General features: G+C 34.4%; 2 protein-coding genes across 3 annotated transcripts; both read left to right on the top strand.

Annotated features, from left to right (window-relative positions):
* The first annotated feature begins 2,848 nt into the window (after positions 1 to 2,848).
* Positions 2,849 to 4,744, top strand: LOC120347403 (hematopoietic prostaglandin D synthase-like). The gene is made up of 4 exons (XM_039417330.2): positions 2,849 to 3,052; positions 3,440 to 3,657; positions 3,984 to 4,076; positions 4,246 to 4,744. Exons 1-4 carry the CDS (start codon positions 2,914 to 2,916, stop codon positions 4,411 to 4,413), a joined length of 618 nt encoding a protein of 205 aa, XP_039273264.2. The 5' UTR covers positions 2,849 to 2,913; the 3' UTR covers positions 4,414 to 4,744.
* A 4,103-nt stretch (positions 4,745 to 8,847) lies between these two features.
* On the top strand, positions 8,848 to 22,305 carry LOC120347640 (uncharacterized). Of its 2 annotated transcripts, XM_078117877.1 has the most exons (22): positions 8,850 to 8,946; positions 10,236 to 10,374; positions 10,547 to 10,782; positions 10,880 to 11,059; positions 11,403 to 11,538; positions 11,660 to 11,751; positions 11,865 to 12,030; positions 12,751 to 12,896; positions 16,159 to 16,205; positions 16,358 to 16,457; positions 17,070 to 17,222; positions 17,404 to 17,534; positions 17,874 to 17,965; positions 18,326 to 18,471; positions 18,733 to 18,788; positions 19,627 to 19,732; positions 20,353 to 20,508; positions 20,822 to 20,952; positions 21,039 to 21,130; positions 21,226 to 21,394; positions 21,837 to 21,922; positions 22,043 to 22,305. In XM_078117877.1, exons 2-22 carry the CDS (start codon positions 10,308 to 10,310, stop codon positions 22,144 to 22,146), a joined length of 2,592 nt encoding a protein of 863 aa, XP_077974003.1. In that variant the 5' UTR covers positions 8,850 to 8,946; positions 10,236 to 10,307; the 3' UTR covers positions 22,147 to 22,305. The 2 variants fall into 2 exon arrangements, with proteins under 2 accessions (XP_077974004.1, XP_077974003.1); XM_078117878.1 differs by lacking the exon at positions 17,070 to 17,222 and having other exon boundaries at positions 8,848 to 8,946.
* Positions 22,306 to 22,387: the final 82 nt, after the last annotated feature.

Below are 22,387 nucleotides of genomic sequence, written 5' to 3'. Positions count from 1 at the left end.
AACATACAGAAGATTTCGTCTCTGCTCTACATTCACTCATGACAACAGCAGTCAAACTATTTTCTCCGTTTGCAAAATCCCACTGTGTTCTATTCCCTACTTTGCCAAGTTTCATCAGAAGTAGCGTATAGTAGAAACTTGTAATGCAAGATTTTTGTTCATTGTTTTGAGTTCATTGAGTTTTTTATTTGTTCTGTTTATGGAATTGTTAGTTTTATTATTTAGATTAACATGTATTAAGATGTTAACGCATTAATTTTTGAAATTGATGAAACACCTTCACATCGCTAACATATCCAAATTTCACCTCGAAAACGAAGTTGTTGCTTATAAGTATAAAAAGAGAGAAACTCAGCAAAACAAGATTTTCGCCGACCAAGTTGTTTGCAAGAAAAATAATTACGTTTAGTCAATAAATAATAATAACAAAACCAGCTTGAGAAACGGTAACTCATTTTCTAATTTCTCTCTGTCAATTTACGCTCGTCGATGCCGTAGATTTAGCGCTAAGAGTAATAATATAGGTGTTTACTCGGACATATGTATCGACACAATACAGCACAATCATTCATTTTCAAATTTCGATGCCGGTCCATGAGTTGCTATATTTTATTTGATGCTGCAAGTATAGAAAGGTTGGAATCCACTAGTCTTTAGCATGGTAGGGTAGCAATGTGTCTATAGTAAGCAAGATCTAATATGCATCAATCAGGTACCCGCTTGAGTGGCGAAATCGGTACCTAATCGCCTCGACATTGTAAATAATGAATTGAACGAGACCTTGAAACCAAACAAGCGGGAGAATATTGAAGGGATGAATGTAAGAAATGATCTAAAAGGCAGTGGTGGAAACCCTTACTTGTCATGAAAATCATCGAACCCGTTCTTGTTTTTTATTTAGGTTCGGCATGGTTTTCTAAAATGATGGAATCTGTTATTAGAAAGTTGGATACAGAAAAGAACCTGTACATAAATGTTTTAATATCATAACTGCCCTATCAGTACGCAGACGGTCGTTACCCGAGCTTCGGCTTCCTTGTTTATTTCCGTGATGCCTACCTAATCAGCAAGAGGTCAACAGGGACATACAATTGCAATTTGAGTAGACGCTAATGTAGTCTTTTCACTCGGACATGCTTTTAAGCATGGCCATAAACGTTTACCTTCGTAATTTTGAGTGCTATTTGTAACTTTGCAAAGTGTATGTATACTTTACATAATGTACTTTTATTTTACGTGTTGTGAAAATAGAGGGACCAAATAAAAAGTAAAATACATTTAAAATTTAGGTAACACACCCCTCATTTGCCCTCGAGAGGTGTTTTACTGCGGTTGCAATAAAAAATATATTTATATGATTTATAGCAAAATTTTTCTGGAAGTCAGCGATCGGGGAAACATAATGTTTATGAATATTTGTATTATTTCATACATAGGACGGTGCTTTTTTAATTGGTTGATCATTTAATCGGTACTGTTTTGGTATAAATCACTTTTTCGTTATACGTTGTTAAGTAGCTTTCATTTTGATAGCGTCTGGTACATTCTATCGCTACACAACGATGACAAAGCATTTTTTTAAGGTTTGTTCTTAAAGCTAAACCTAGCATATCTAATGGGAAACCTAGACGTTTCCTGTAGCGTTGCATGACTTAGCATTTTGTATCAAAGTATATAAAAGCTGCTTCGTCTCGTATGCTCTATTGAGCTTCGTCGCCTCTGGCTGTCAGTGTGACCCGAGCAATACGGAATCACCTGCAAAATATTTTTGATTTTTGCCGTCAGCCGCGCTACTACGCGTATCTGCAATGTTATTATTTTTTTTGAAGTTTCAATTGTGGAGCGGAGTTCTACTGATTTAGCTAGCGGTAGCTTTGGTGTGTACATTCTGTATGGAAATATATTGACTTTTAGCGATAGCGTAAACAAAACCTAAAAAAGATGCGACGAATTATGACCCAATTTCACTTTATCGTTTGAGTCTGTGTCACGGTTAGTAGGCGTGTGTATAAAACGACAATTTGGTAAAAAGATAATTTTCGTCATGAATTTGCAACTGCTAAGCGTACTGTAGTTGACATAATAACAACGCGCGATTTGCATACATATATATATATATATACGTGAACATACCGGCGTCCTTGGGCAATTCACGAAAAGCGTGTCCTTTCGGCTCGATCAAAATTTTATCGAAATAATATTGTTTAGCAAACCACTTGGACACTTTGTTACAGTTTGAATCGAGATTTCACGCCATGTAATATCGCAAGCGGATAACCATGTAAAGGCATTGGCTGAATATTTGCTATCATTATTTTTGTTGTTACAAACGACCTACATGAAAACGTTTAGTTCTTCCATACGCATAGAATATTGGAGTCACCGATACACGGTCTATTGAATTTACAGTATTGAAATACACTATAATTGAATACGGTGTAATATGACGCGTCAACGCGTTTCGTACGTGACTAAGCATTTTTTTAAAATTGGGTTCGCGGTCTGCATAACGCCTATGTTGTTGGAAAATCGTTTGCTTTTTAGTCGTCGAAGTCCGACGCCACCGTGCATTTGTTAGTGATTTCGTATGTTATTGAGCGATTAGTGTTTAAATGTATTTCGTCGTTGAATGTCAGCAAATAAATGCACATTTTCGGAGAACAGTTCACGCAATCACTCATTTTATCCTCGATTTGCCTGGGTTGTAACGCGGTTGGTGTTGTGATTGTCCATAGCAGAATCATTTCGTACAACGGCCCTTCGTGTCATTGTAAACTAAAACTAAACCGTGCGTGTTATTTGAAATATGTTAGCATAGAGAATGTTAAACTAGGGCACTAATCGCATATAAATCTTGCTTTTATAGTTTGACATTGTACTGAACTTTAGATTAGATAAGGCGAAGATAACAAAATGGCATCATACAAGTATAAATTGTACTATTTCAACGCTCGGGGCAGAGCCGAGCCCGCCAGATGGATGTTTGCTCAAGCTGGGGTTGAATATGAAGACGTCCGGCTGGCAGGGGAGAAATGGATAGCTAAGAAACCAGGTATGGTTTTGGGAATATTAAAAATTATTTCGTTAGGTTTCTTGTGAGCGAGTGTTTTTGTTGCCACCAATCTTGCACTAAATTGGGGGTTAGCTTGGGCAATGGCTTCGCAGATTTTGTGAAGACCTTGTAAATTCCTGGTCACGTCGATTTGAAAAAAAACTCGATACTATCATATGCTATATAGATTTGAATTTGACCGTCCATTTCGAAATTTATAACAGCAATTTAAAAAAGCAAATATAAAACCGCCGTGCGCATATAAAATTCACGAGATTGTTAAATTATTATTATAATATGAAGTCTTCGTATTTGGGAGGCAATGTACTCGTTATATAAATAAATAACGTGGTAGTTTATAAATCTATGATTAACTTACTTTTATAGATATGCCTTTCGGGCAAATGCCCGCCTTAGAGGTAACCGACAGCAGTGGGAAAAGTCATTTGATACCTCAAAGTCGGGCAATCGAAAGATTTTTAGCAAAACAATTTGGACTTGCTGGCAAGAATGAATTTGACATTGCAAGAGCTGATTTTTTGAATGAGTATTTCAATGACATCTTCCAGAAAATTGTTTTCAATAAAAAGGATCCCGATTACGAGGTGGGTACATTTCAATGACAAAGTAAGAAAGAATGACGTCTGTGTAATTTGTGATATTTTTGATAAATCTATATGAATATCTAGAGGTTTTTTTCTGCTTATCGTTCATCAGCAATCATATGCAGAAAAACAAACGAAATTTTTCAAAAAGAAATCATTGTTATCAGTAAACTCAATTGTTGCTATGAATAATTCAAAAATATAATAGCGACTACCTCTGTGGATTTAATATATTTCCAGTTTGTGATTTAATTATTTTTTTTTTATCTTTGCTGTATGAATATTTAACTCTCGATTTGGTTGTAATAAATTGTATTTATTTATAGAAAAAGTGTAAAGAATTCGACGAATTCCTGCCACAAGCTTTAGAAAAATTGGAACCATTCGTTCGCGATGGAGGGTATTTCCTTGGAAAAGAGGTACTTACAATCAATGATTAAATTAATGGTTAGATTTCTTTATTCAAATCATTAGTAAGCTTAATTGGGAATACTTCACAGGTGATGATGTCATAATGATAGGTACCATTCCAGATCTAAGTGTAAGTCATACCAATTATAATATATACTAACTCCTCTATTTTTTCAGTTGTCTTGGGCGGACATTGTTTTCTCTGTTCTGACTGACATTCTAATACAAGTTAAGGATTCCAATGTTCTGGACAAGACGCCAAAATTGAAGAAACTTCGACAGAGCGTCTGTGACCAACCAAAAATAGCAGAATGGATTACCAATAGGCCCAAAACAGATTTTTGAACTAATTCATTAACTTTACATTCTTAATTTCATCAATCAGGGCCACAAACCATTTTTAAGAACGTTTGGAGTATTTTAGTATTGACTTACTTCTCAAAAGATCTGCTTTACGGGCTCAGCACATGTATTACTTTGGCTGTATTTTTAAATTATTTTCTTCATATGAACCGGTATTATATTACCTGTGACCTGGATGTACCATTCAAGCTTTCCGGTCCTTATTTTTTATTTTTATCTTGTGTAGCACTGAATGCATATTAAAACTATTGATTTTGATATCTGGACGAACATTTACAACAATTACAGCAATAAATTGTTTTGTGTAATCAGACTTTTATATCAGCATTACAATTTGGGTGTTTCCGCAGCTATCAACTCTTTGCATGTATATGGGTTTTACTCTATCGGCCCATTTGCAAATGTGTCGGTAAAATCTGTTGTGGTTTGGACGGTTACACTGGTAAATGCTTGGATCTTCGTAATTTAAGAACCATTACGCAGTTCGGGGGATTTTTTAACGGTACATCTAAGGTTCATACGGGATCCCATCTCAGCTGCAGTGGGACAGTTGTGATATGAATATCACAATTTATTGCAATTCAAAAGTGTGATGTATAGATATACTATATATACTCCTTTTATCATCCGCCCTTGAATTGGGTTCGAACCGGAAGATGGTACCGGTTATTTGAGGTTATTTCCTGCCGATGCTGACATACTGAATGCCAAAGCATTCTCCTGCATTTAACTTTTTCGAATTTTTGTTAATCATAACAAATCTATTTCAAGCATTTCGCTTGCTGCACGAGTTTAAATTCAACAAAAATGGATTCGCTGATACGGCTTTCCTCGACTTCTATCTTTTCTCGTTTTTTTTAATGTGTTGCTGAAATTGACTTCGACCGACTGTTGTTATCTACTCACATGTCAACCACGTCAAATCATAGATTACTTGCACAAAATCATCAAAGAATCATGGGTACTGAGCTCGCCTTGACACATCTAATGGTGTCCATGAAATGTTCATTTCGGAAAAAGCCGGAGCGGTTTGTACAAATTGTCATGCTGCCTCGACCCTGTTTTTTCGCAACTATGTTTTATGCTGCTTTAACATTTGCATATTTCCATTTCTTTCAAATTCTTGCTGTCTTTTTGCAAGCGATACATATAAAATTCGTTTTACAGTAGGTTAGTATTTATGACTTGTACAGATAGGTCTGATGTATATATAGGATGTACAAGACAGTGCGATGCTGTTTTTTCTGGTCGTTCCTGTCGGGCTCACACATTTTTTGGAGGTTTTTTCATCAGCAGCAATGCAGTGATTTATTCCCAAAAGAATTTATTTATTTGCAAAAGAATCAACGATCCAAAAGATTTCCTGGAGAGGATTCACATTTTCTTGATAGTATTTTCCAAAACTGATGCGTAGATCTTTTAGGTGTTAACTTATAACATAAAATAGCTCTTCTATGTTAACAGAAGAAGATCTCAATCAGGTACTATGTGCTATCAAACTTCTCCGTTATGACGCACGCCAACGTTATGAGGTCATGGACTTAACGAACATCCAGTCGTTCAAAAGGTGAAATGGGCAGAGGACATCTCACCAAGTTTGGTTGTTAGACGAATATCGGTACTACGAATCAATGGGAGTTAAAAAAATCACAAAATCAATGGACATGCCGTCAATACCTTGTATTTTGAAATTTTCTTATAATACAGGGTGTCTCAAAAGTAAGTATACACTTCGAATTTTGATTTGCATTTTAGGTACTCTTCATAGATCGTTCACTTCTTCAGAAAACATAGTATGTATATAGGTAGTAAAATTTAGGTATTGTTTGCATTTTCCATCAAACCACAGAATGATATTGAGATTAACCCAAGAAATGAGGTGCAAAATTGCCCTTTGACAAGAAGCATATAAACCAGTGAGGCAAACTCAGAGCCTCTTTTATTAACAGAGAATTTCGATTTAATTCGGCTCCTGCACGACGAACAATTTATGCAATTCATTGTAAATTTATGGAAACTGGATCTGTAGTTGAAGCGCAAAGATCAAGGAGCGGACGCTCAGAGGAAAACATTCAGAGCCGAATTTATTCCAAATTTTCTGTTAAGAGGCACTGACATTGCTTTACTGATTTATATGCATCTTGCCAAACAGCAATTTTGCACCTCTTTTCTTGGGTTAATCTCCTTGTCATTCTGTGGGATGATGAAAAATGCAAACAATACCTAAATTTTACTACTGATCCATACCATGTATTTTGAAGAAATGAACGCTTTAAGATTAGTACCTGAAAAGCAAATCATAATGAAAGTATATTATATATACTTACTTTTGAGACACCCTGTACATTAATATCGGAATATATATGGCGGATCGTCAGCAAGGTTGTCGCGGACCGGCAGCGGTCCGCGGGCTGGCGGTTGAGAACCACTGATTTAGATCAAAATTTTTAATGATCCCAAGGCAACTTGAGCACAATTTCAGAATATAAATATATATGCGTAAAAACCAGCGCTTTTTCTGGCGGAAAATAGGTAACACCAGGATTCGGTTTAATATCATGTATCGTTATTTACGTGCTATTGAGTTTTTGGTATGAAACAAGCATACAGAAATGATTTAGTCACCTCTTGACACATCAACCTCGAAATTACTTTTCGCAATTTCCTCTGCTAGGTTCAGAAAAATCACTCACCGCGTGGGAGAGTCGGCTGAATATAAACAATAAATAAGGCTTAGCAAATAGCCAGATACTGATAAAATAACACAGGCTTGTATAACCAAATTATGAAACAAAAATTGCCCTCTATAATATCACTATCTTCCAAAACATCGTTCTATGAACGAGTCTATTACATATTTTCAGTCGACTTTACGAACTAAACTATACAATCCTGTGCTAAGTGTTGTCAATAATTGACTTTCCAGATCTTCAATTCATCTAAAAAAATGAAATCATTCTACTTTCACCCACTTCGTTTGTATTGTTCTCTTTTTGAAAATCCTCGTTTCATTACACATTTTCTAAAATGCTATTCTAAAATTATGAAATAGTTTCACAATTCAGCTGATTGTGTGGTTCTTTTCAGTCTCGCTGAATTCTGGGAATGTTACAAGATAGAACAATCGTTTATAACAGGGGTGTGCGAAAAATTGTGTGCCCGCGAAACGAGCTTTTAGTTTAGTTAATCTGATACGTACGAGCAATTCCAATCTCTTTGCGTCGCAAAGCCTATACCTGTACCTGAGTGCCACTGTCATATCAGTAGAACTAGCAAGCAGAATCATGTTGCAAAATACACAATGTTATAAAAACGGAATTTGTTTGAAGTCGGTATGACAATAAATTTGAATAGCAGTTTTCTTCAGAAATTTATGCGTTTTAACTCAGCATTTTTGCAAGGACCTCTAACAATGCCGTAAGATCAATAACAAAATCACCCGCAGTTATTTGTATATGCCCCTCCTGTAATAAGGGTTGCACATCCCTGCCTTATAACACTAAAGATAAACGATATACTATATAGATTATTTGTAAGATTAATCAAAATGAGTACTTAATAGGTGATGATTATTAATAACGGACTTCTGAAACTAAATCTCAGCTGACAATCTTCTTTGATATATTAATATTTACAAAAATTAATCCACTTGTGTCAGAAGATGTAAAGTGGTATTTTTGAATGGAAGCTCTCACCAATATATTTTGGATGAGTGTTGGCAAAAAATATGTAAAAATGCTTACGGTTGCTAGACCCCACTGTTGCTAGACCGTTTTCAACAAAGCGTTCTTTGTCTATGAATTAAACAAAAAAGTCACGCAAGTTTGAGATAATGGTCATCAATATGTCATAAATTTTTAGAAAATGTATTCCTTATAAGTTACGCTGTTTCTGTCTAGAAATGGTAATAAATATCGGAGAGAAACACGATAAAGTCGCCCCGATTATTCGTCCAGATAATCAAGGCATGTTTACGTGAAGTTGGGAAATTTAACCTCAAAGAATACGCATTTGAGTGTTTTTCTCCACAATATTCGAGAAATTTGCATTTTCCTCAGCTCTAATACATTTGATGTTTTACATTATAGGGCTTACGGCAATTCTGTTATATACCTTATGAAACAATTTTCTTTCCTATATTTTTGTATAGTGCAGCTTGTAAAAATTTATGACGTATGTGATTTGCATTATTTTCCAACCACGTTTTATCAAAGAAGTTATTTTGCATATAGGAAAACCTACGTAACTAATTTGCACATATTTATTTACTGACAAAACAGTAGCCCACACAATTGAACCTTTTCTAAGATGATGGCGGTTGGAGCCGAGTTATAATACCTATAAATTTGCCTAATATGATTTATGTATTATTCCATGAGTCAATACATGCTCCGTTATTTACTTCACAGTAGTACTGTGCATTGTATATGAGTGGGAAAAAAACAGTCATGAATCACGAGTTGGAGCATTATGACTTATACAACAAATTGAGATGAAGGAAGTGAAAAGTACGTGGTAAGTTTCTCTACGACGTGTCTGCGTGTCGAGATTGGCTTCCTTGTTACCGTCCACTTCTAGTCTCTAATGAAACGTGTAAAACCTTTGTTGCGTATTGTATTTAAAACTGCGAAGGTGAAACAATATAAAAAAAGATAATAAAACAGTAAAACAACTTAACTCGAGACAAAAGTTTGCTGAGTTACGTATGGTCGCAGAGTCAGAAGTCAGTGCCAAGTCGTGGAACGCCCTAAAATTAAATTGTGGTCCACGCGTCGCCCGTCCAATCAATGGCCGACGCGACAAGGACCTAGATGTCGTCATAGCAGAGAACAATCAGCTCCTAGATTTTTACTTGTATGTTTCAGGCAGCTTATTCCACAAATTGACGTTGTTTTGATCAGGAAAGCATCTCGACCATCGCACTGAAAACCATTTAAATTGGAATATATATATATATATATTAAAAGGCGTTAAAGTGCTGATCAGACTTAAGAGCCACGATTCACGCACCGTACACTCTGAGATTATCAGGTGTTCGTCTGTGCCAATAACTTTGACGTATAGCAGTGATTTCAAAACACAACCTAGTTGGAAAATATAAAAGTTGGCACAACAAACGTATTTGCTTTTACTTTCGATGAAGTATGTAGAATTTAGTTTTTGTGAAATAACTTGCAAAAATGAAAACCAAGGGTATGTGGTATACTTGCCTGGAATACTTATCGGAAATTTAGCTATTCTGATTTAGATTCTATTTTTTCTCTTCATTTTTGTCTGAGTTGATAGCGTTACGATATACAGGTTGTACTTGTTTATAGATAATCGAGAAATTGTTTTCAAGTTGAAACGTAGCCAATAAGTGCTAATCGCAATCTAATAAAGCTAATATGCAAAAAAATGACTCAAATTGGCTAAAACAATCTTTGCAAAAATGCTGTCCCATACAATCAAAGTGTAACTTCCTGTCCAGGAGTTTCTCGGTGTTATGCGAAAAGTATCAATTAAACATAAAAACTTATTTTTTAAGACTTCCTAATATTAGTTACATGGTAGCTATAGATATTGTAGATATCGATATCAAATAGAAGTTTTGGTTGATAATATATGAGTTTAACGATATACACTATTTAACTGGGCTAGGCCCAACTATACGCTGGTGGAGATCATTTTTGTGATTTCATCTGGTCAAAAGTTATGATCGTTTTTGTAATTGGAGCTTTCAATTTGTTGATGGAATTCATCCCATATTTAATATATAAGTTGAAACTCTAATATTAAAATGATCATGATATATTTCCTATTAGGCAGTAGTAATATTTGGACTGCAAAATAAAAACGGTTTAACAGTTAGCAGAAAAAAAGAAAGAACCGGGATAATGTGGCAACAATCTCACGAACCCGAAAATATTTATGAAGACGAAGTTCGATACGAAAACAACCAAGGTGAATCAAGTTATTTACTATTGTCGTCGGTAAAATATCTCTATAATTGATATATTCATAATAAAATTTCTCCCTACCTCTTACGTCACTGACCCCGTACGAACGAGTCTTTATATTATTAGTCCTATTTATTTTATCATATATGTTGTATACATTGCTTTTCGGGCTCAAGTCGCCATTGGAAATGTGCCAAGACCACCAATCAGAGGTCCTTCACTGCCGAAAAATGAGAGAGAAGGCGACTGCAGCAACAACCAAAACCGTCAGAATAAACTTGCGTCGTCGAATCGAGACGAACAACGTGAAACAAAAATTTCGAAGATGAGCCTCATTTCTGTCGTCTTATCTGTCGTTATAATCCTACTGTTGGTTGGGCTGTTTGTACAAATTGGTCAACATGACACAAAGGTAATTTTATTTTTTTTTTGTTTTGTTTAAACGCAAATTCCATCTAAACAATCCGTAAATTATTACGATCCAGATTGATTTGATCTGAATTATTTAGACTACAACAAACGGAGTATTCAATGGTTTCAATTCCTCTTTTTTGGAGGAATGCGTTAATCAACTTATAGTCGACAGGAAAAGCGGTTCCGTGAAATCTTGCCACGAATTGAAGATGTTGGGTTTTAAAGCTGACGGGGTTTATTACATACAAACTCAAACTGATTATCCTAAAACTGAGGTGATTATAAGTCTTATTGTAAACTAACCTGATAAACAATACGAAACATTTGGATAATATATAGATGATGGCATCATGTAATTAAGTTTGTCGCGAAGTATATAGAGAGATGTGATGGAGTGATATGCATAATGCTTTGTTTTGTCGAATGGTTAATCATACTGGGCACAAGCACAACTGGATGCAAACGATGTAAGATTTGCCAGGATGTGAGATTTATTTCGAATCTATACGGACACAACTCATCAGTTTAATAATTTGACCTACAAACTGTGCTTGAAATAAAGTATTTTTAAATATACTATGATATCCTTTGAATTCTATCGATAAAATATAATTTAAGGTTTACTGTGACATGACTTCTGATGGCGGAGGATGGACTTTAGTAGCAAGTGTGCATGAATCGAATATTTCAGTAAAATGTGGAGTAGATGATATGTGGTCCAAATACGACATGATGAATGAACTGTCATATCCAGGTAAGAATACAAACACTTCACAGCTTCAAGTATTTGTTCAATTTATTCGAATGATGTTTAACCTACTTCTTCAAAAATTAAAAGAGAACAAATATAATAAACTCTATTTCATTTGAAACAGACAAGACCAACTGGGAAGCTAAAAACACATTTGGAAATCTTTTCAAATGTACATCAAATGACTATAAAAATGACGCTTATCACAATGTGAAGGTATGTATATAAGATCCTGTTATTGCATACATATGGTTTCAGCATCACTTTCAACAAACCATTAGACGAACTGGGCTAATGATACACATTAAAAATAATATTTCATAATTCAGGCTGAGAATATCATGATTTGGCACGTTCCCTCTGAAATATCGTTGTCTGCGATGAAGCAGAAATCCTACCTCCGTTACAGAACAACCAATCAGTTTATGAAAAATTACGGTGGAAATTTGAAGACACTGTTTGAACAGCATTTCCCGTTGAAGTCCAACAAATTAGGTTGAATCCTTACTTTTTATAGTTTGTTTTCTTATTACGCAGTCATGTCTGTTCATGCAGCCTATTTTTGCTCACCTAATCGTTTTTATACCATCATAATAGTTTTGCACAGTTTCTGTGTCTGTCTTTCCCCAGGAGTAAATAATTTCGTAGCCTGATTTGAATAGATTTGTATGGCGGCGGCATGTGACGTCATTATGGCGCACTGCGACTCACGCAGAAATGTGTCTATGCTATGGCTTGGGGACATACGCAATTTTGCAACTTAAATATAACCATCAGTCTTGAAAACCAAACATTCGAAGAACGATGTAATTTACAGTATCTACGATAATAATGATAATGAATATTTTTTATGTTTGAACTATATGTTTCATTAATATGACGTGCTCTGCACACCCACCGAAAATAAGACATCCCATAAGTATTAAACACCAAGAATAAAATGGCAATGCAAAATTTCAATAAAGGCCAACCAAGATTATTGGGCTCAGATAGTGGATATCACAAGTGTAACTTTCCTGCGCTAAGCTAAAATCTATCATAATAGTCACACAGATCTCCCTTCATGCGTTTTGAAATCCCTGGGATGAAATCTGTGTCAACAGACAGGTGCGCAGCATTACACGAATAACTATTGTATATATAAATAAAACTTGAACCCTACAAAAAATGACTTACGCAATTTGGTTGATCGATTCGAAGTTTCAATATTCCCAGACGCTCCAACTGAAGATATTCTTGACGCTTTGGCGAAAAATGCCGACAATATAAGAAGAAAAATACCAGATTGGTACGACTACACATATGGGGAAAATCCTTCTCAAATAAATGATAAAAAAATGTACACGGTATATGGAAATCAGGTAAGAATATAGCATAAATGGTAGATGAATGTGATGTTACCGTATATTGCTATTTCGTAGATTGTCTCTGACTTGCAAGTCACCCGTTCACCCTTCAGCTTCAACGCCCACGTAAATGAAGATGCGTTAAAAATCTCTATATGTTTTTATTCGTAAATTTCCACAACACACAGAATATAAATCTTATAACATTTATTCAGACTAGCTTAGAATGGTTTACATCGTCTTCTCTCTATCGAAAGATATCGGAGTCGTATTTATACGTTGATCATAAATCCAATTAAATGCTGTAAACGTGAGCTCAAGATTCACGTTATAAACAGAAATTCCTATTATCTCAACAAGGGTAATTATGTACACCGTACGGATGGGAACTTAGATATAATTATTTCAATCAGTGCCAAAGGTCTTGAGAATATAGATTTTAATTTGATAATGACTGGATGGAACCTGTTATGTTCTTAAAACTGGTGTAATTTAATTCCTACGAAAGTCTTTGTTCGAATTTTGGGAAAAATTAACTTTGTTTTGATGATTTCAACATGAAATGGGGTACATTTGGGGGTTAGTTGCTATATTATCTCCCCATCTTACTAACTGGAAGTTTAAAGATTTGGCACCTCTAATAAATTGAAAATATATAGAAAAATACAATACACAATGCTAAAATTAATGATATAAGTCAAAAAAATATTTACATGTATATGATCTACAATGAGACACGACATTGAAATAAAGAAGAGTTTATAGAAAGAGTAAAGATTGTAAAGTAGAATTACAGAAGGATGGCGTATTTTTATTTGAAAAATTTTGGTTTGGACGGTTAAAACATATTTTCAATTTAATGTATTTCGCTAAGTTAAAATACTTATACTCGCTTTATCGCATTGTTACGATTTAGTAGACCTAGTTGGTCAATATATGCTTGTCCCATGTCGGGAAGAATAAGCGCGTTGCGACCTAGTTGGTCTATATATGCTTGTCCCATGTCGGGAAGAAAAAAAACGCATTTTTAAGTTTATGCCATCTCAGGGCTTTTTTGAAAAAATAACGCTTTTGGATACAATTTTTGTTTAACGAGCTTATTATTTCACCGTTCTATATTACGGCTTTGTAAATAATTAAAAGTATGACTCGCTCGAATCTACTTTTAGAAAGCATTTTGATCCCAATGAAATCTATTTAACCGAAAAGAAATTCTAACCACAAATATTCAATAATATAAATCTCTTGAAAGGTATTTGAAATTAGACTATTCAAAGTTGTTACCATTAATTAATTTATAAAAATTGAAAACCGAATAAAACGCCATGTTTATATAAGGAGAAAAAGAAGTACTTTACCTTAGTATTAGTGGAAGAATGAAAAATGTCTGTCTCAATGAGGAGAAAAACCTGCAAATCATGAAACAAATTGTAGAATTACATGCTCCTGATCTGTATATCCATTATATATGCGCGAAAATATCTCTATTGTTTGGAATAGAGCGCGTAATTTACCGTAAAACAGTCCATATAGTTCATTGTTTTCAACAGTTCGTTTTTGATTAGGTTTTTCACCTCGAACATATATCATGTTATAAAAGAGTTCATTTCGATCGATGTTCAATACAGTCCATATTCATGATTTTAACGTTTCCAGAGTCCGTTACCATAGTTCAACTGTTTTCAATTGAGATTATTGTCTTTTCATAATGTTCTTCATTATTTCGGCTTGTCAGCAATTTGATACTTCACTCGTTGTTCCAGGCAATTTGAATCTCCCCGACGTTCGTAAGTTGGTCGAATTTGATTTTCGCACGTTATGTAGAGACGGTTTCTCGGCAATTGTTGAAAGCTTTCGCTTGGACAGCTTTTTGGTTGATTCCGTCAAATTGTTGCCTGTCCTGATTGTTGTCCGTTGATCTGGTCCGTTTCAGAAGATTAATTCAAGTCGGCTTTGTCACCATTTATGGCATAAAGAGTTGTTAGATGAATGTGATGTTACCGTATATTGCTATTTCGTAGATTGTCTCTGACTTGCAAGTCACCCGTTCACCCTTCAGCTTCAACGCCCACGTAAATGAAGATGCGTTAAAAATCTCTATATGTTTTTATTCGTAAATTTCCACAACACACAGAATATAAATCTTATAACATTTATTCAGACTAGCTTAGAATGGTTTACATCGTCTTCTCTCTATCGAAAGATATCGGAGTCGTATTTATACGTTGATCATAAATCCAATTAAATGCTGTAAACGTGAGCTCAAGATTCACGTTATAAACAGAAATTCCTATTATCTCAACAAGGGTAATTATGTACACCGTACGGATGGGAACTTAGATATAATTATTTCAATCAGTGCCAAAGGTCTTGAGAATATAGATTTTAATTTGATAATGACTGGATGGAACCTGTTATGTTCTTAAAACTGGTGTAATTTAATTCCTACGAAAGTCTTTGTTCGAATTTTGGGAAAAATTAACTTTGTTTTGATGATTTCAACATGAAATGGGGTACATTTGGGGGTTAGTTGCTATAAGAATAATGCCAACTTATATATTACTCGGCATCTTCACCCACAGACGTGCGATAATGGTTGATAACTCTACCAGTTTCTTAGTGGTCCCAAACCGGCGCCGACTACTGTATATAGTTAATCGTATGGATGAATATAATGAATGATATTATTGAAAGTGTTTTTTTAATTACACTTCAGTACTGTACTAACGAAACCTGAAGCTTTGTTAAAAACGAAACCTATAACTTTGTTAATAACGTATATAAAAATGAACAAAAAAAAAAATTAGAATTTGTTCATGGTTTAACTTCTGCATGATTATACCGCAAAGTTTCACGAATCTAGGACGTTTTGCACAAACGTTATTTTCTTTCCAGAATATGTTCCAAATCTCCTCCTAGGCATTGGAGACAGACTTGCATCCGTTTCCGAAAATCGACAAATCACTTGCACACACTCCTCCAGGAGAATTTTTCTGATTTTGTGGTAATTCCAGTTTTGAGTTCAACCTTCTGATAGACATTGTCGTTCAAATACTCCCACGATTGAATATCTGAGGTGTTTAAGTCCAATGAATGAGGTGCCCAATTGACGTTACACTTCTTGCTTATCAACTTTTCCTGAAATCGCTTTCTCAGTCAGTAAACGACGTGATTTGATACGTGAGATGCACCGCTTTAATCTCGATTGATACATTAGTTACACAAAAGGCCACATAACGATCTTCCTTACTAAATATTGCTCGAAATTTCTTTACAGGTATACGTCACTGGCTGTGGATCTATTACTTACGGGCAGAGCAAAAAGTAAGACTATGAGTCTTTGGCTTCTTGATGAATATCCTTGTTCAAACTAAGAGTAAATCATAGTATTATACAAAAATATATATATATGACTCAATGTCCAAACATCGCTTTCAAAATGAGTCAATATTATTTATTCCATAATTAACTTACAGATACCAGGACTCTTTTTGTGCCTCTAGAATGATAAAGCCTTTCATGTTTGTATATGTTATTTCAAACGAGAGGCGGATACAAAGAAACTTTTACACTCAGGTGAGTACATTCGACAATGCATTCGTATTTTGATTCTAATACATGCAGTTCGTGAAGTTCCGGTCAACTTTACCTCTTCAATACAAATGCCTAAAAGTAATACGTCTTGTTCTCCCGCTTTTTAACAAAATTTTCCATGCTAAACATTTATTTTTTTGATGCATCTGATTTATAGAATTCTTTTTTTTAACTGCGTCGTTTTAAATTGTTCCATTCCAATTTCGCGACAACCAACAAAACTTGCGACTTCGTTCTCAGTACCTTTTCCATTATCAATTAAAAACCGGTAACTTTATTTTTAGTTGAACGAAACCCGTTATTATGGGTCTGAGATATTATTACTTGGGCGTCATTTCATTTCATTGACAAAATTAGACGATGTAGAATAAGCTATAAATAGCTTAACTCGAAATCACACATATATAGCTGAAACTTAAATTCCCTTGCCAGCATCGATGTCGTTAAGTTATTGAGAAGGATGATGATAGACAACAATAGGCATTAAACGCACCCAAGGCGGAAACCTATGAAGTGACATACACATTAGATCTATTACTAGATTGTTAATTACGACGTTATCTCGTTACAGGATATTAATAACAATTATTTCAGGTGACTTCCTATCGTCCAAACAAAAACGAAGCATTCATTTTCATCAGCAATAACATTACCAACGGGGATTATAAACTTCAATATCATGCTTTGCAATTTTCTTCGCCGGATGTTCCAACTGCATGCGAATTTCATTTCGTTGTATCGAATATTGTAGGTTGATTTCTGTCAATACGTTTGTCGCATGTCGATGAAAATGCAGTACAGTACTTACAATTGATAACATTAGAACTACATGATGTAAAATATGTAATGATTTGATATTTATTGTTAATTTACCAGGTGGCAGCCAAACGGGCACCAGATTTTTATTAACATATTTTTACTTTATCAGAATTGGGGATCCGTCGAGCCATCAAAATTTGAACGAACATATCAGAACAACCCATCAACTTATAGATATAACAGATATGGGATAGACGGATATCCTTCAAACGTCGTTTTGGGATACATTCTTTTAGCAAGGTTGTTAGATTTGATTGAACGATTAAGTAATGAGTAGAAATACTTTGAGTCAAATAAACAATGTTGATCCAATTGATGTTCGTGTCCACCGAAAACTCGAGCGGCGGACTATTGATATTTTTTTTCGATATATCCAATTACCATTTCCAATTTCAAAACTCAGTTCTTGAATACACGTATTTAGTTTGTTTTCAACGATACTATTAATTACATATTAAGTCTCATTGATATGTTATGTTAGACAATACTAAATGATTTCCATCAAAGCAAAGCAAATGGTTACCGAGTAAGGTTACTACATTTGAGCTAAAAGTTGAGAAACTTACGTATTTATTGCAGGGATAAAGGCAAAAACATATCCATAGAGCATACGGACAACGTTGCCAATATTATCCTGGAATCAATTATGACAGTGTCGAAATTATTCAACGGTATAGTACTTCAGACATACAAGTTCCTTATATTATAGCTTAGAATTTCCGGCATATATACAAAGTAACCATCATCAAATAAGTTGAAAATGTCAACACAAGATTATCTTGTTTGTAAATTGTCTGCGGTATTTAATTTAACGTCATTTTCAAACGTTTGCTAACATTTTTTTTTCATCAGAATGCGCTGAAAATCAACATGATAAAAACATTGAATCATCGATATTTCTTGCAAGTTTTATTTCCAAACTGACCTTTAATTTTCACTGATAACCAAATTGTTTCATTGTTATAATTTTAGATGCTGTTACAAGTTATTATTCAGGAATTCTAACAATCAATTAATTTAATCCCTTGCAGGTGACAGGGCAACAAAAATCATTAATGTCCTATACGCAAAGGCATTAAACATTAGAACAGCAATCCCAAGTTGGTATACCTATTCTTACAGACCATACAGTAGTCAGATTTACGATGATAAAATGTACAAAGCGTATGGGAATGGGGTATGTTCCTTTTTATGGTTTAATAATAATTAAAATCGCATCACAACAGATGTCCACCGCTACAGTCAGGTGAAATCAAATGAATTTTGTCTGGTAGACATTTATATTGAAAATTGCTTGCAAAGAAATCGGCAGATTTTGACCTGTTTATAAAAACGACATAAAACTGCTTCGTTGCACAAAATACAACAAGCTTAAACAGAAAAACTCTTAGTCAAAAATTTCATTTTGAATCAAGTACTTACTTTCAATTTATTCTAGGTAACCATTGGAAGTTCACTTCGAGGTTTTGGTTTGAATTATGGGCGAACTGTGAGGTAAGAAGTTTTTACAATTTTCTACAAATTGATTCATAACGTATATCTATGGTTGGGTTTTTGCTACATGCAAATTAACGGTTCCATTACATTTGAACCCACGTACATTTGAACCCATGACAATTGCACCTGTATGCTATTGCACCTATGGAATTTTTTTTGTTTTTCGGATAGTTGAACTCATACTAACCCTAACCCATGGGTTTTAGCACCCGCATATAGATTGAACCCGTGGATATACACATGGATTCAAATGTACGTGGTTTCAAATGTACGGTCACCAAATTAACTTGACTTGCTTTGTGTATTACATTTTTAGCACATCAATTAGCGATAGTCGCGTGAAACTGAACTCCTTTTGGTTCGGACAGAGTAACTTAAGGAAATGTCATTTGGTCTAGAGTGGTAGCCAAAACAAGGTTACTCACTTGATTTGTACAATTCCAAGAGCAACGTTAACACCAAATTATCAATAAAACACTGTCTGTATAATGTGCATAACTTTTAAACATTGCGTTCTTTCAAATAAAAATGTTGAGTGTGTGGGGTGTACCAGTTTTGAGTGAAGACAGAAGGATGTATTTCAAAAAAGGTTGACGAGCACTGCATTAGAAGCGACGCTCTATGGTTACACGTTTGTGTTGTTTGATAAGGCGACACGTCTTCTATAAACACAAACACTCTGCGTTATCTTGTAGATATCAATTATATACAGTAACTGAAAAAGACATTTCCTATTTTCAAATCTCAAATAACCTTCGAATGAATATAATACGCAAAAAGACAACAGATATATATATATATATATATATATATATGTAATTTGTTATTTATGCAGAACGGATGGGGATAGATCATTGATAAAAACCAAAGCTTCTGAACCGTTTATCATGATCCATGCCATCTCAAATGAAGACAGAGTAATAAAATATTACAGCACACAAGTAAGTTTTTCCTCCTCTTTCAATCAAGAAGTTATTGAAGGTGTTATGTTTACCGCAAGTTGAAAATCAGGATGATTTTATTTCAATATATATATATATATCTTGTGTCAATCACTAACGCCTTCGCATTCGTACATAAAAATTGCCACGCATTTTTGTTATATCATTTTTGGATAATTAGAAGAAAAGAGAGTCAATTAGAGATGCTAATCCATCGTGTAACATTTTGAAGCCAATGGATTTGAGGGTTTCAATGACGATGGAATACAAAGAATTTTCGTAACGTCCACAACTTTTCTTCGCTGTAATGCTTTATTGATATCACATCTTTTGAAAACGATTTTATTCGCCGATGAGTCTCCACGAGCTGTACAAAATTTTGAAATATTTCAAGAAAATTTACAGCTGCTCTCTATCAAGGTGTAACAGAATCTAGAACTAATTTACTAAATATTTTAAAGTAAGCCTATTGTACTGGGGTAAATTTCATCTTTCAAACACTAAAATTTGATGAGTATTGTTTTAATAAACTGAAAAGAGATTTAATGGAAGAATCATTTTTTTTCAATAATTATACGTATTTAGGACCACAGCATCAACAACAATACAATATTTTACAGATTAATTCACAGCGGAAAAACAATGCAGATCTCGTCAGTCAATTGCAGAATAACGTTACAAGAGGAAATTACAAACTACAGTATAATTTGATACAGTTCTCTTACGAAAATCAACCAACTCCGGCCGAATTTCATTTCACCGTATCGAACGTTGCCGTTAGTGAAGCACCTCTCTATACTTATAAACATCAAAAAAAATTAATTTTTGTTCTCCACAATATATCATTATTTTTATTTATGACCCTGCATCCGCAAATTTGTATGTCATAGATAGACATGGAATATATATCATGCTTTTATAATCGTATATAAAATCTGTATTCACTTTTCTCCCAAATTATAACTGACACCAAATTTCATTTGCCATGCACGAGCGCCAAAATGTATTTAATTCACATTTTTTCTCCTCAAAAAATGTTTATGTAAAATACAAATCATGACTTTTATACTCCAAGTTTACTTTGTTTAGAAATGGCGTTCGGTCGAACCATCCTTGTTCAAACGCACGTACTATTACATCAATAGTGCATACAGATACAACAGGTTCCAAATCGATGGTAGCCCTTCCAACATAATTATGGGGTATTTGCTTCTGAGCAGGTAAAGGTTTTAGTGATGTTGGTATATATGAAATGAATATTGTAGTCCTAAATAGTTGACACGTTCGTGCTTGTTTTCTACTATAGACAAAATGGAAGTAATGTGACAACAAGTCAATCGGACGCTGTTGCAAGCATCGTATTGGACGCAATTATTTCCTTGGATGATCTGTTCAATGGTAATATTTATTATTTCAATGCAACGCTTATGAGTGAGCGGTTATTTGATTATTCTATGTTAATGTTCTAATATTATATATATTATGCCTTTTAGAGTATCCTGAAGATTCCCTTCTGGTACAAATTACTATTGACAAAGGCAGTAATGATCAAATCATGACCATGATACCCCCGGTTTACAGAGCTCATATCGAACCCGGATATCTTCAGTTTCGGGCCTACAATTCAACCGGATATCCGAATGCTTTCTGTCCAGGTGTAAAGTAGGTGTTACCTCTTCATACCTTCGTCAATCGTAATTGTTTCACCAGCAAAAGATAATTTCTCTTTACTTCGCAATAAATCTTGCTGAAGCATGAAAACAAAAACATAAACCGAAACGACGAAAGTTCAAAATATCAGATATATATTGAAAAATAGAAATTGGTGAACATTTTTTTTAATCTTATCTTTTTTAAAAAAAAAAACAATTCAAGACTTCTGCACCTTTATATAGGCGGTCATACCTTGTTTTATGTTGTATTCGATAGAATGATACTGATAGTAGATAGTTTTGCACGAAATTTGAAATCCACTACATTTCATGTTTTCATCCCAAGTCTGTCAAATTGATAAGCGGAATATCCAACTTTATAGATGTTAGAAGTGGCCTTTAGCTGCACAACTAAAGCTCTCTTAATTATAAGACAGCAATTTATGTTTCAGAGTTAAATCGATATCACCTGAGTATTTTTGCATCGGGGGTTTATCGAACGACGCAACAAAATATGGAACATGTGGTGACTTTGCAGGTATCATATTAATGAGACTGAAGTTAATATTGTTAGCATACGCTAGCCGCTATTTATCAATATATCTCACAATGGGAGACGACAGCTCGGATATCAAGTTCCCCCTTTATTCATTTTTAGGATGGGGAGGAAAGTTAGATGACGTCATCGCCCAGTCGTCTGCAAACGGATCTGCTCATTCACGGAAAGATATTTCGTCTTCCATTCTTATATTCTATCGTTAGCATGTATCTAAAATTTACAGTTTTTATGCCCATGTATTAATTATCAATCCGCCGTTTCGTGTTGTAATGTTGTTACATTTATGCTTCTTTTGTATGTCCAATTTTCATGTCATAACACAAAAAAAAATTACAGAATATATATATCTCTTAGCACCGTTAGCAGTTGATATGGAAATTACTTTTTCATACATACGGTGAGTTCAGTCCTCTTTTCTTTATATAATACATACTTTACATACGG

Source organism: Styela clava, chromosome 11 (genome assembly GCF_964204865.1).
Source record: "Styela clava chromosome 11, kaStyClav1.hap1.2, whole genome shotgun sequence".
NCBI classification, from domain to species: Eukaryota; Metazoa; Chordata; class Ascidiacea; order Stolidobranchia; family Styelidae; genus Styela; species Styela clava.
The sequence above is the reverse complement of the archived record's forward strand: the minus strand, read 5'-3'. Positions and strand labels throughout refer to the sequence as shown.

What these genes read in the sequence shown, in the direction of transcription:
- LOC120347403 (XM_039417330.2), top strand. Translation starts at nt 2,914, where the DNA reads ATGGCATCATACAAGTATAAATTGTACTATTTCAACGCTCGGGGCAGA. An exon ending in ATGGATAGCTAAGAAACCAG is followed by an intron (nt 3,053 to 3,439) that starts GTATGGTTTTGG and finishes TTACTTTTATAG; the next exon opens with ATATGCCTTTCGGGCAAATG. An exon ending in GGTATTTCCTTGGAAAAGAG is followed by an intron (nt 4,077 to 4,245) that starts GTACTTACAATC and finishes CTATTTTTTCAG; the next exon opens with TTGTCTTGGGCGGACATTGT.
- LOC120347640 (XM_078117877.1), top strand. Translation starts at nt 10,308, where the DNA reads ATGTGGCAACAATCTCACGAACCCGAAAATATTTATGAAGACGAAGTT. An exon ending in TCGATACGAAAACAACCAAG is followed by an intron (nt 10,375 to 10,546) that starts GTGAATCAAGTT and finishes TTCGGGCTCAAG; the next exon opens with TCGCCATTGGAAATGTGCCA. An exon ending in GGGTATTTGCTTCTGAGCAG is followed by an intron (nt 20,953 to 21,038) that starts GTAAAGGTTTTA and finishes TTTCTACTATAG; the next exon opens with ACAAAATGGAAGTAATGTGA.